The sequence below is a fragment of the Neomonachus schauinslandi genome, chromosome 1 (assembly GCF_002201575.2).
Source record: "Neomonachus schauinslandi chromosome 1, ASM220157v2, whole genome shotgun sequence".
NCBI classification, from domain to species: domain Eukaryota; kingdom Metazoa; phylum Chordata; class Mammalia; order Carnivora; family Phocidae; genus Neomonachus; species Neomonachus schauinslandi.
The window spans coordinates 209894873-209907992 of record NC_058403.1 but is presented as its reverse complement, the minus strand read 5'-3'; the positions used below and the strand labels follow the sequence as shown (position 1 = coordinate 209907992).

Below are 13120 nucleotides of genomic sequence, written 5' to 3'. Positions count from 1 at the left end.
CCCTCCCCCCCTCGAGCCGAAGCAGCGAGGTTCGTGGGGGCGGCGCTGGCCTGGTGGGCCGCCCTAGGCCACCTCCTCCTCGGCCTCCTCCTCGAACTCGCCCTCCTCGGCCGTGGCGTCCTGGTACTGCTGGTACTCGGACACCAGGTCGTTCATGTTGCTCTCGGCCTCGGTGAACTCCATCTCGTCCATGCCCTCGCCCGTGTACCAGTGGAGGAAGGCCTTGCGCCGGAACATGGCGGTGAACTGCTCCGAGATGCGCTTGAACAGCTCCTGGATGGCCGTGCTGTTGCCGATGAAGGTGGCGGCCATTTTGAGGCCGCGCGGCGGGATGTCGCACACGGCCGTCTTGACGTTGTTGGGGATCCACTCGACGAAGTAGCTGCTGTTCTTGCTCTGCACGCTCAGCATCTGCTCGTCCACCTCCTTCATGGACATGCGGCCGCGGAAAACGGCGGCCACGGTCAGGTAGCGGCCGTGGCGCGGGTCGCAGGCGGCCATCATGTTCTTGGCGTCGAACATCTGCTGCGTGAGCTCGGGCACGGTGAGCGCGCGGTACTGCTGGCTGCCGCGGCTGGTGAGCGGCGCGAAGCCGGGCATGAAGAAGTGCAGGCGCGGGAAGGGCACCATGTTCACGGCCAGCTTGCGCAGGTCGGCGTTCAGCTGGCCCGGGAAGCGCAGGCAGGTGGTGACGCCGCTCATGGTGGCCGACACCAGGTGGTTGAGGTCGCCGTACGTGGGCGTGGTCAGTTTCAGGGTGCGGAAGCAGATGTCGTACAGGGCCTCGTTGTCGATGCAGTACGTCTCGTCCGTGTTCTCCACCAGCTGGTGCACCGACAGGGTGGCGTTGTAGGGCTCCACCACCGTGTCCGACACCTTGGGCGACGGCACCACGCTGAAGGTGTTCATGATCCGGTCCGGGAACTCCTCGCGGATCTTGCTGATGAGCAGCGTGCCCATGCCCGAGCCCGTGCCCCCGCCCAGCGAGTGGGTCAGCTGGAAGCCCTGCAGGCAGTCACAGCTCTCGGCCTCCTTCCGGACCACATCCAGGACGGCGTCCACCAGCTCGGCGCCCTCCGTGTAATGGCCCTTGGCCCAGTTGTTGCCGGCTCCCGACTGGCCTGCGGAGGGGAGGGGAGGGGAGGGGGCATGCGGGGCGGTTACGGGGAGGGCTCGCCCTCAACGCCACCCCGGCCATCCTAGCAGTTGAATAACGAAATTGTTATGTCATCAGTATCGTTGTTAGTCCTTCTCTCTGCTTCCATATTTGCTTCTCTTCATCCAGCAGCCCAGAGGGATTCTGGTGAAACCGGAATCGATTCATGCCCCACTTTGGCTCAAAGCCATCCTGCTTTAGCTCAAAAACCAGCTCCATCTTTGGGTAAAAGCCCAAGTCCTCCCCTCAGCCTGCAAGGCCCTGCAGGACCTGCCACTTCCAACCCCCTGCCCTCACCTCCTCTCTCCCTGCTCTGACTCATTCTGCTCCAGCCACAGGGTCCTCCTTGCTGTTGCTCCAATACACCAGGCACAGTCCTGCCCCAGGGCCTTTGCGCATGCATTCCCTCGGCCTGAAATGCTCTTCCCCGCAGATACCCACGTGACTCTCTCACCGCCTCAAGGGCTTTGTCGCCCTCAGTGACGCTCTCCCTGATCACGCTATATACAACTGCAACCGTTCCCATTTTTTATTCCTCTTCCTTGCTTATTGTTTTTTCCCCCAAAACACTGACAAACCTATGCTGTCTTATTAATCATGTTTATTGTCTACAATCTTACAGGGAAGTGTGAGAGCTCCAGGAGGACAAGGATTACTATTAGAATAGGGGCTGGTATTTTCACGAAAAGGTAACATTTCTTATGCCCTCCTCTGACTCCACCCTGGTCTGATCTCATCAACCCTGTTCTGGACTGGTTCCCACCCTCATCTCCATCCTATACCCCCAAAGTCTGTTCTCCTCCAAGCGGCCAGAGGGCGCCTGTGAGCACCTGAGTCAGGTCCTACCCGGCTAACCAAAACCCTCCAGGGCTCCCACCCCCTCAAGATACACGCCCAGGTCCTCCCTGCAGCCCACAGGGCCCTGAATAACCTGCCCCCACCCTGTCACCTCCCTGCACTTGCCTCCTCCCTCTCTCCCCCTTGCTCAATCTGCTCTGGCCACACAGACCTCCTTGCTGTTTCTCTGGCACACCAGGCCTGATGCCGCCCCAGGACCTTTGCACCTGCTGTTCATGGGATGCTGCCTGGGATGCCCTTCCCCCCAGGTATTCACACGGTTGACTCTTCCTTCAGGTCTCTGTGCCATGTCACCGCCTCAGAGAAAACAGGATTGCCAGGCACGCTGGCTCCTAGCTCCACACTTTTACCACTGCCTCCCCCACCCTCTCTCCCAGGGGCCATAGAATCTCTTGGCCCCAATGGAGCCTTCCATGGTCATCCTAGAATCCCTCACACCCTTTGGCCAACATTATTTAGTCCTTCCACAGCCAGACCCTGAGGACGTATTGTATGCCATACCCACGCAGGAGCATCATTATCTTGCTGAATCATCACACAGACCAGAGAGGGGAAGTCGCTGTCCAAGGTCACACAGCTTGTCGTGTCAATGCCTAGACTTCAGACTCCATAAACCTGCTCTGGGGAAGAGAGGTGCCCGGGGTGCTGGGGGAGAGGGTGGAGCTTGGGGTCTGAGGCCAGGTGGGCGTGTGCAGCCAGCCTGACCTAGGAGGCACTGGGAAAGGTTTCAGAGAAAGATGTTCACAGAGTGTGCTTGCTCCTTGAACCTGAGTGCCGCAAATGTGTCTGTTGTCTTCATTTGCTGTTCCCTCTGTCTTGTACATCTTTCCTCTCTTCAGTGCCTCTTGGTCAGCCTGGGTCCTACTCATATTTTAGACTGCAGATATTGGCGATGACCATGAAAACAACACATGCTTATTTACCTTTTGCTCTCTGTGAGGCATTGTTCTAAGTGCTTTACGCATATTAATGGCTTTAAGCCTCTCGATCCTGATGAGTAGGTCTTTTTATAACTCTTGTTTTAAAGATTTGGAGACTGGGGCACAGAGAGGTTCAAGAGCCCAGCTAAAGTCCTCCAGCTGACTCAGTCAGTGGCTGAGTTTTACTTATTTATCTTCTCTGTTGCCCATCTCCCTCCACCAGGAGGTTGGGTCCAGTGGGGTAGTGAGTTTCGTCTGCTTTGTCCATCTGGGGGTAAGAGTAGGACCTGGCATGCGGTAGGTGCTCAATAAGTTATTTGTGGAATGCATGAAATGGCAGAGCTGGTATTTTCACCCAGGCAGTCTGGCTCTGGTCCATACTGTTAAATGAAAATGCCACCTCCTCCAGGAAGCCTTCTCTACACCCTCCCCCATATCAGATGTCTGTCCTGGGCTCCCACAGTGGCCTGTGTGTCCCGCGTCACAGCCCTGACTGCCCTGTCCGCCTCCCCCACTGGGCCGTGGGTCCCTGTGATTACCACGGAGTCTCCCGTGCTATGCGGAGACTTTTCACCAAGCATTTGGAAGTGAAGGAACAAGGGGGCTTCCCATGCTTAGAACTCACCAAACACAAAGTTGTCAGGCCGAAAGATCTGGCCGAAGGGGCCAGAGCGGACAGAGTCCATGGTGCCAGGCTCCAGGTCCACCAGCACGGCTCTGGGAACGTAATTTCCTCCTGCAGGGAAGCAGATGGAGGGCAGCTGGGGTGCGGGAGTGCCAGGAACCAGCATCCTGCTCCCTCCCGTCCTCCCCACCCCCACTCCGGCAGGTGCCCCACGCCCAGCCCTACCTGTGGCCTCATTGTAGTACACGTTGATTCTCTCCAGCTGCAGATCACTGTCCCCGTGGTATGTGCCCGTGGGGTCGATGCCATGCTCATCACTGATCACCTCCCAAAACTGGAGGGATGGTGGTGGTTAAGGGCAGAGGGAGGGGACACAGGAGGCCAGGCCTGTCCCTGCCTCTCTGCGCCCACGACCTCCCACCACCTCCCTAGCTGCTACCTGTCCCCCAGCAAGGTGAATGGGGGACCCAGAGGCATGGTGGGGAGGCAGGGATGAGGCAGCAAGAAGGGAGAGGTGGGGGCGGGGTGGAGCAGAGTCATCATCACCTCAGTCTAGTCTGCTGGTGTCAGCTCGCCTAGGCTGCAGCCGCGGGGAGGGGCAGGGTCTCTTTGTGCGTGTGGAGAGGACAGTGGGCCAGCTGTGAAGCCAGCTGTGGCCAGCGGACGGAAGGCTGGGCCCCACCCCCATCGCCCTCTTTGTTCCCAGCCTGGCCCTGCCCCTGCCCTCCTCCCCCAGCCGTCCCTGGGCTGCTGGCCTCCTTGGGGACCCCATCCCTCCGAAAGGCCCAAGGTGGGGGAAGCTCTGCGGAGCTGGTGGACCCGCTCCGCTCCTCTCGGCCGCCTCCGGCGCCCCATCCCCCGCGCACCTTGGCCCCGATCTGGTTGCCGCACTGGCCGGCCTGCAGGTGCACGATCTCCCGCATGGCGGTGGTGCTGATGGTGGACGCGGCGGCGGCGCTGATGTGGGAGCTGCGGCGGCGGCGGCGGCGGCGGCGGCGGCAGCGGCGGCGGCGGCGAAGCACGGGCCCTGCGCCCCCGGGGCGCCTCTATATGAGCGGGCGGGGCCCGCGTCACGGCCGGTCACCGGCCCGCTCCGCCCCCTGGTCCCGCCCCGGGACGGAGGGTGCGGGGGTGGAGAGATCTCCTCCCCCCCCCCCCAGCGGCCGGGAGACCTCCGGGGGCACGGGCTGGGGCACGCCAGAGCGCCGTGCACCCCCACCGCGGGCCGTGGGGTGAGACCCCTCAAGCTCCACCATACCATCTCCTCCCTCCCGCCGGCTCCCAGCCAGGCCTGGCGACCCGGGTCCTGCGGAGATTGGGCGGGGGAAGGGAGAGCGCCGGGTAAACAAGCAGCCGAGACAGCCGGCCTCCCCCCGCCCCTCCTCCCGCCCGGGGCGGCCCTGCCTCAGTTTCTCATCCGTGGCCTGCCTCCCCATTCCGTTTAGGTCTCATTTGCCAGAACCCTTGCGTCAACCGAGAGGACTCCCAGTGGGCCTGTCTGGGGGCTCCGGAGTTGCGGTCTGTTTTGGGAGGGGGGCGGTCGGTCCCTGGAGGACTTGTCTTGAAGCTGCATAGTAAGGAACACCACGATTTTTCTTCCACGTTTAGCTGGAGATGTTTGTGGAAGCTGATGGAAGTTGTAGGGAACAGTGCGCTCCCCCTGGACACCTCTGTTGGGCTTTGGGTCCGTGGCAGGTGGGCTCAGCTCCAGCCTTGTCTGGGGTTGAACATCAAGGAGTAAGACTTATAGCTGGATTACACACGGAGTGGATGGGGAGCCCCTGGGGGCTCCCTTGCTCCCTCCCCTCCCCCCCCATAGGCACCTCTCTGCTCCAGTGTTGTCATTCATTACAAGCCCTCGCCCTAGCTTTGCATTTCTTGTTAGCTATATGACCTTGCACAGGCCATTTTGTTTTTGGCTGAATTTCCTTATCTGCAAGATGGGGCGGTCAAGAATGCCCTCCTTCTAGAGCTACTGGGAGGGTCCAAAGAGATGGCCCAGTTAACAATAAGCCAGCCCCAATTTTCTCTGCACGGAGTAAACAATGAATTGTAGCTGTTAGTATTACAGTCATTATCAGGGGCTGGATGAGACTTCCTGTGCTGACCCTCGAGTGAAGGCCAGCCCTCTTGGGGCCACCTTCTCCTGACCTCTAGCTCTGCCATCCCAGGAAGCCTCCTCCTCTCCTCCTCTGCATGCCCCGTGGTTTCCAGCTATTGTGGGGTGCGGGTGGGATCAGTCGGGTTGGCTATGTGGCCGGGACCAAAACCAGTGGCTTCTGGTTTTGACCCAGTGGTTCTCAACAGGGGGTGATCCTGCCCTCCCAGGGGACACTGGGCAATGTCATGCCTGGAGAGGGTGTGTGTGCGCGCTACTGGCATCTAGTGGGTGAATGTTGCCAAACATTGTGCAGTGCACAGGACGATCCCTCAGGGGCCCCAAGAATGATCTGGCACCAATGGCAGTAATGCTGAGGTCTGGGAAACCTTGTGCTGCCAAGTGGGAAAAAATTTAGACCCCCTAGCTCACACTAGATCCCAGAATAGATTTCTGATAGGTTAGACAGCTGTTATATGGTATAAACTAGGGTGACCCCCCAGGGTCCATGAGTCCCTTCCTCTAACCGCCCCACTCAGACGTGTATTTATTTAAATGTGTGCAGCATCCTAGGACCTCAGGAGGTCAGATGATTATGAAGGCAGTGTCTTTTGGTGGTGGTGGGGGGGGGTCAGTGGGATTCTGTAACCCAGGGGATCTCAGCTGGGGCTGACGTGCCCCTCAGGGGACACTTCACAGTGTCTGGAGACATTTCGGTTTGTTACAAGCTGGGGCATGCTACTGGCATCAAGTGGGTGGAGCCCAGGGATGCTGCTCAATACCCTACAAGGCAGAATTATCAAAACGCCAAATGTCAGTAAGGCCAAAAGTAGAGAAACCCCGATTTAGACCTTTGAGGTTATGACCTAGTGTGTTGTTAATAATTGATCCCTGAGACATGGAGGTTCACTGGCCCATGTTAATATGTATCAAAAATTCATAAACTCCATGTTGGCATATTTTCTGTTAATATATCAAGAGTCATTAAAAAAAAAAAAACCATACAAATGGAAGTGGCTCTGCTGGGAGGGGCTGATTTGGGGCTCAGTCCCAGAAAAATGGGGTTTCCTGTGTCACCCCACCAGGGCAGGGTTGATCTGGGTTATGGACTGAGCCCCAGAGAGCAGGGCTTCCTGGATTAGCCCACCTCGGAAGGGACAGTCTCTAGAGAGTACGGCCCTGTTGTGCCCTTGACCTCTCTCTGCATCAGGGCATCCCTTGGGTTCCCTGGTGGTCTTCGGGAGAGCAGAGGGAGGGCAAAGGGGGGAGAGAATGGAGAGCAAGGGTGGCCTCCTAGCACCTGGAGCTGCTGGGACCTGGCAATGCCAGAGAAGTAAAGAGGCCAGAGATGCAGAGAGCCTGCAGGGAGGAAGTGGGGAGGGGGTTGGGGTGGGCTGATGTCATCTGTCCCCCATGGCTGCCCCTCTGCGGTCTGGCCTCTCCTGGGCTTCCTTCCCTGGAGGTAAAAGTCAGGTATACCATGGCCTCCAGGCAAACAGACCCTCCCTGGTAGCATGGTATCACCTACCACCCAGAAAGCTATCAAGACTCCCTGTGGGAATCCGGAGACCAGATTATATGGGCGGTGCCAGGAGTCCCAAGATCCGGATGTAGCCCTTGAATAGAGCCAGGGACAAGAAAACGGGCTGGATGGTGGGCCGTTAAGAACCAGGTTTTTTGGGGCGCCTGGGTGGCTCAGTCGTTAAGCATCTGCCTTCAGCTCAGGTCATGATCCCAGGGTCCTGGGATAGAGCCCCTCATCGGGCTCCCTGCTCAGCGGGGAGCCTGCTTCTCCCTCTCCCACTCCCCCTGCTTGTGTTCCCTCTCTCGCTGTGTCTCTCTCTGTCAAATAAGTAAATAAAATCTTTAAAAAAAAAAAAAAGAACCAGGTTTTTTGTCTCCACGTGCCGGCCTGCCGATAGAGCTGGGGGGCAGGCAGCCCGCATCTTGAAGCTCCAGGAGTGGGTATGCAGAGGGACTCCACCCTGGGGCTGCATTTTTGCACCCACCTGCCTGTCTGACCCTGGGCAGCCATGGTGTGAGGCAGGGCGTTCTATCTTGCCAGGTTTGTATGGAAATGGATTTCTGCATCCAAAGAGGCTATCGGCTCTGGCCCCCCGAAGCCATCACCAGAAGAGAGCTATGCTATTAACTACACTCGAGTGTTGGGAGAAATAGAGGGTTTCCCATGCGGTCAGGTGAGACCCTACCAGGAGGCTCATGCTGTGGCCGGGTACTCCCACCTCTTGTCCGTGTCGCATCTCCAATCGAACCAGGTTGGCCTCATCAGGGAGCCCTCAAAGAGCAGGGATAGGGCTCCCGATATTGAAATGGAAAACAGAAAACAAAAATCCCATTTTAAAACGCCAGGTTAATTTACTTCCTTGGAATGAGCAGGGAGAACAGGGAAGTGGCTGTTGGGCATTTCAGGGAGAAATCAGGCATCAGCACTTGGGGAATACTCACGAGGTGAAGAATTCCCTGAGACCTAGAACTTTCTGTGCACTAAATCGACCACCCTTTCTGAGGTCTGCAAAACCTGGGAAAGGCCTGCCTTCTAGTTGTGTGTGATCTGTCCACCATGTGGGGCCCACATTGCCACCCTGTCTGTGAGCCTCGAGGCATTGCCGGCATGCACCCCAACCCCCGATCCACCTCGGGGCCGGGGGGATGGAGTCCGTTTTGTCTATTATTAATGATAATAGTGATGTTTCAACCAGATCTTGTTCGAAGTGCTTTGAGTGTGTCAGCTCGTTTATGTTTGAGCTCAAGAAACCACAACCCTAGGAGGCAGGTGCTGTCTGCGTGCCCATTTTACAGATGCGGAAATGGAGGCCCTAGGAGGTTGAGTATCTCACACACAGTGGAGGCTGGGAATAAAGTCCATACATTCCAGCTCCAGAGCCCCTGATGGTTTATCACGACAGCGGTAGTTACTTTGTTACTTGGTCTTTAAAAAAAGGAAAAAGAAGAAGGGCTGGCAGTTGAATGCGCTGTCTTTCAGGAGGAAAATGTTGCCGGTGTGACCAGTAGCTGGTGTGAGCCGTGTGACTGTGACGTGCTCCTTGGCCTGGCCTCTCTCTATGCCATTGTGTCTGCCCACCACGTTGCCCGGGTGTTCTGGGCGGACTCTGATGTGTGCGATCTGATGCCACCACCCAAGTCTGTGCTTGCTTTGTCCTCTGGGCCCGTGGGTCACTGACTCCTTTCCAGAGGCTCCCTTAGACCTCCACCTCCACGGGGTCTGGTTTCCCTCCCCCCTGCCCTGGCAGAGCCCAGCCCCGGGCATGAACCCAGCCTGGCATGGGCCCTCTCCAGCTGCAGAGAGGGGGGAGGTGGAGAGTTCTGGAAGTTGCTGTTCCAGGACAGGGATGCTGAATGAGCCTTAAGAGGAGATAGGCCCTCCCCATTCTTGCCCGCCCAACTCCAGGGGCACACACAAGCTCCATGGAGGCCTGGTACTGCTGACACTGAGCATGTGGGAGGGGGTGGGGAGACAACGGGGCATTCTCTGGCCTTGCCTGGTGTGTGGCCAGCCTCCCACTAACACTCGCCACCAGATACACCATGGAGTCCATCCCCACGGAGGTGCGCTCAGAACAGAAGGATTTTCTGGGAGATGGGTGGGGGAGGGCTGACACTGGCTGACATCAGATGGGGCTGGGGTGTGGTGGGGCTGCCTCCTGGGTTCCTCTCGTTGCCCACCCACTTGCCCGGCATCGAGGACAGTTCGGGGTGCCTGGCGCAGGTGTCATTGGTGATGTAGCTGCTCTTTTGGTTGGAGGAAGGCGGGTCGGGCAGGAAGTGGGGCCTTAAGTGGCCCGTGGGTCATGCCGCCAAATGTGAAGGTGCCCAGATGCCTGGAGACCGTGGCCACGTGGGTGCTGCTGGTGAGCTCAGATGCAGGTCCTGGACCCAGGGCATCTCTCCCTGGCTGATCTGTGAGCCACACTGGAGTGGGGAGGGCTCAACACCACGGGGCAGGGGTGCCACAGGCGTGGGAAGTCCCCAACCCTTTGTCTCAGACAGACTGCATGTCCCACTTCATGTGGAAAGGAGGGGTGTCTCCCTATTCAGACACGGGCAGGGGTCCCGTATCCAAAAGGGGCCGGACTTCCTGCTACACCTGGAAAAATGTACAGACTTCCTCCCACATGCCTGAAAATGGTGGGGCTTCCCTTTTCACCAGGATAAAGAGGCAGGATGTTCTCTCTATGTTTGAAAGAGGGAGATTTCCCAACTCCCCAGGAAAGGGGCAGTACTGCATTCTGCTTTATGACTATGAGGGGTGGGCTTCCCTGTCTACAGGGGGAAAGGGGCTGAGCCTCCTCTTGTTCCATGCTTAACGCAAAGGGTGAGCCTTACCTTCTCCTCAAGGAAAGTTCTATGTCACGGAGCAGCGAGATTTCCCATTTCATTAGGAAAAGATTGGGTACCTCCTCCTGGCTCTGGCCTATGCTTTGTCAGAAGAAGGGGTGCAGTTTTCATGTCACCCCCGCACGGGGTGAAAGTGGCCAGCCCCTTACCGTGAAGAGGGAGATTAAGCAACCCATGATGATGAATGCCGAGTCCTTGAGGACGTAATGGGCCACCCCGGGGGGCATCTGACAGTGGTGTCATTGCAAGAGGAGTCCTGGATGTAGGGTACTGATAAATTGCTCTCGCTCAGCACACTGGGGATGCTGACTGCCAGGGGAGGGGAAGACCCCACTTATGGGCAGGTGGCCTGAGGCCTACTCTCCTTAGGCCTTCTGGCTAGTCTGTCCGTCCTGCATCTCCGCAGCCTGGATGTGGTGGGAGGGCGGGGACGGCTGTGTAGGGAAGATGGTCTGGACAGAAGGCTGGAGGAGGACAGAGCCCGAGGGACCCATGCATGGGAGGGGGTCCTGTGCATGCGATGGGTCGGGGGTTAGAATAATGAGGTGGGCAGGCTCACTTTCTGTATGTGTTTGCATCCCGACGTATGCGTGTATGTGTGTATGATGTGTGTGTGTGTGTTTTTAAGATTTTATTTATTTATTTGACAGAGAGAGACACAGTGAGAGAGGGAACACAAGCAGGGAGAGTGGAAGAGGGAGAAGCAGGCCTCCCGCGGAGCAGGGAGCCCGATGCAGGGCTCGATCCCAGGACCCTGGGATCATGACCTGAGCTGAAGGCAGGCACTGGTGTGAATGCTGTGTGTGAGCAGGGTCTGGGGTCCCTCACCTGACACCACATCCTGAAGTCAGGCAGGGCAGGGGGTCCTGTCTGAGGCTCTCTGTCAGGCCCACCCACCTTAGAGACCTACCCCAGGCCCGCCACCCTGTCCTCCTGTTGCCCACTGAAGTCTGGGGGCACTAGGTAGTTGGAAACCAGCCTCCCACGGCCCCGCCAGCTCCCTTCCTGGGTTGAGGGAAAAGCTCATGTCCCAGCCTGCCCTCCCCATCCCAGTGAGGGGGCTTTGGTCACCAGCTCTACCCACTGGGCAGATGCAAGCCTCACGTCTAGACCCCAGGCAAACTCAGGCCATAGAGACACATCCACACACAGAGTCTGACCTACACAATTACACAGTACAATGACACAGTCTGACCCAGACTCAGAGATTCAGATATACACAGGCAGACACACAATGCAACAACATACCCACAACACACATAGGCCCGTATAGACCCAGCCACACACCAAGCTACACAAATGCCATCAGATCCACCCCAACCCAGCTGCATAGTCAGGTGCCTATAAACGAAGTGCAATTGCAGGAGTCCCCCATACTGGAGACACCTCTCCAAGCCAATGCAACACACGGCACGACAACACAATCACATAACACACAACACAGAGACACACGTACATACCACAGAGTCGGATACACACAGATAAGCTCTACACTCAGACCTCAGGAGAGACAGAGCCCGATGTAGAAATGGACCAGATGTACACGTGTGTGTGACACGCACGCCTGAACACACGTACGCGGAATCACACACTCACATGGATATAAGCACAATGCAGGCCGACCTCAGACACACAGACAGACCCAGAGACTCACATACAACCTTCGCACAGTCAAACACACCCAGAGGTACACAATACAGACCCCCCCCCCGACACACAGACAGACTCAGAGATACTGCTCAAAAAGACAGACAGCAAAGAAAATCATATGAGAGACTGAAAGAAAAGGTTGAAGGGAGAAAATAAAGTCACATGCAAGACGGACAAAAAAGAAAAAGACACACAGCCAGATGCTGTTCTGGGCACACAGACCCAGGGAGACAGGCAAACATCCCAAAGTCACTCTTGCGGAGAATCCCTTTCTCCCCCATTCACACAGACACAAATTGACCCCGACATCCCCAAAATACACTGACGAGCACACAGGTGTGAAGACACGTGCCCCAAGGACACACACAAAGGCAGCCAGCGAGCCCCCAGTCTAGCGACCCCTTGGACAAAGACAGGCAGATGGGGCGCCTGGGTGGCTCAGTCGTTAAGCGTCTGCCTTCAGCTCTGGTCATGATCTCAGGGTCCTGGGATCGAGCCCCGCATCGAGCCCCGCATCGGGCTCCCTGCTCAGCGGGAGGCCTGCTTCTCCTTCTCCCACTCCCCCTGCTTGTGTTCCCTCTCTCACTGTGTTTCTTTCTGTCAAATAAATAAATAAAATCTTAAAAAAAAAAAAAAGGCAGATAGACCCTTCCACAGACCTTTGGGTGTTGGCACTGCGGGGGCTCAAGGCTGGTGGGGAGGGGCTCACCCAGCAGCAGACACAACATTCCAAAGCCACCAGCTTTGGTCCAGGTGTGCTGTCCAGGTGTGCAGCCAGGTGGGGCGGGAGTCTCCTGCGAATGTCCCCAGGCCACAGGCACTGGCACCAGATCACCATCTGGGGCAAGGCCAAGATCGTGTGTGGTAAATTTATGGACTGTGGGGGCGACAGGGTGGGCGCACCCACCCGGACTGGGCTTAGAGTTCATGAGCTGGATGGGGCCTGGACAGTGAAGACCACTGTGGGCAGGGCAGTTAGACCAGGGATGGGGAAGTTAGGAGGCGCAGGGTTCTTGAAAGGTGGAACCCAGGAAATGCCAGAGGATTTTAGATAGGAAATAAAAGGGCAGAGCCTGGGGAGAGGGTGGTGCTGGACTGAGAGAGGTAATAAAGTAGGAGGGGCAGGAGAGTGGGCAGGGCCTGCCTAGGAGGCTGATGGCTGGGAAACGCGCCGAATCTAAAGAGAATGACAGGGAAGTGGGCAGGACTGAAGGTGGGTAGGACCTGCGAGTCTGAGAGCTGGGGAAGTGGGCGGGGCCTGAGAATGACAGCGAACTGGGCGGGATTGGGAGGCTGATGGGGGCAAAGTGGGCGGAGCCTAGGGAGATGACAGAGTAGTAGGCGGGACTTGGGGAGTGGGCAAGACCTGGAAGGGGGAAGGGCTGGGAAGTGGGCGGGACTTGGGGAGGGGGCAAGGCCTGGAAGGCTGATGGCTG

At 57.5% G+C, this 13120-nt stretch overlaps 1 protein-coding gene across 4 annotated transcripts; it reads right to left on the bottom strand.

Moving 5' to 3' along the window:
* Positions 1-63: 63 nt before the first annotated feature.
* On the bottom strand, positions 64-4497 carry TUBB4A (tubulin beta 4A class IVa). Of its 4 annotated transcripts, none has more exons than XM_021705301.2 (4): positions 4426-4497; positions 3785-3893; positions 3560-3670; positions 64-1121 (listed from the first exon to the last, which is right to left on the bottom strand). In XM_021705301.2, the coding sequence occupies exons 1-4, from the start codon at positions 4480-4482 to the stop codon at positions 64-66; spliced, it is 1335 nt and encodes a 444-aa protein (XP_021560976.2). In that variant the 5' UTR covers positions 4483-4497. The 4 variants fall into 4 exon arrangements, with proteins under 4 accessions (XP_021560976.2, XP_021560973.2, XP_021560974.2 ...); XM_021705298.2 differs by having other exon boundaries at positions 3560-3667; positions 3773-3893; positions 4426-4482; XM_021705299.2 differs by lacking the exon at positions 3560-3670 and having other exon boundaries at positions 4426-4482.
* Between the last annotated feature and the right edge of the window lie 8623 nt (positions 4498-13120).

What these genes read in the sequence shown, in the direction of transcription:
- TUBB4A (XM_021705298.2), bottom strand. Translation starts at nt 4,482, where the DNA reads ATGCGGGAGATCGTGCACCTGCAGGCCGGCCAGTGCGGCAACCAGATC. An exon ending in GCAACCAGATCGGGGCCAAG is followed by an intron (nt 3,894 to 4,425) that starts GTGCGCGGGGGA and finishes CCATCCCTCCAG; the next exon opens with TTTTGGGAGGTGATCAGTGA. An exon ending in GGCCACAGGTAGGGCTGGGC is followed by an intron (nt 3,668 to 3,772) that starts GTGGGGCACCTG and finishes TCCCTGCAGGAG; the next exon opens with GAAATTACGTTCCCAGAGCC.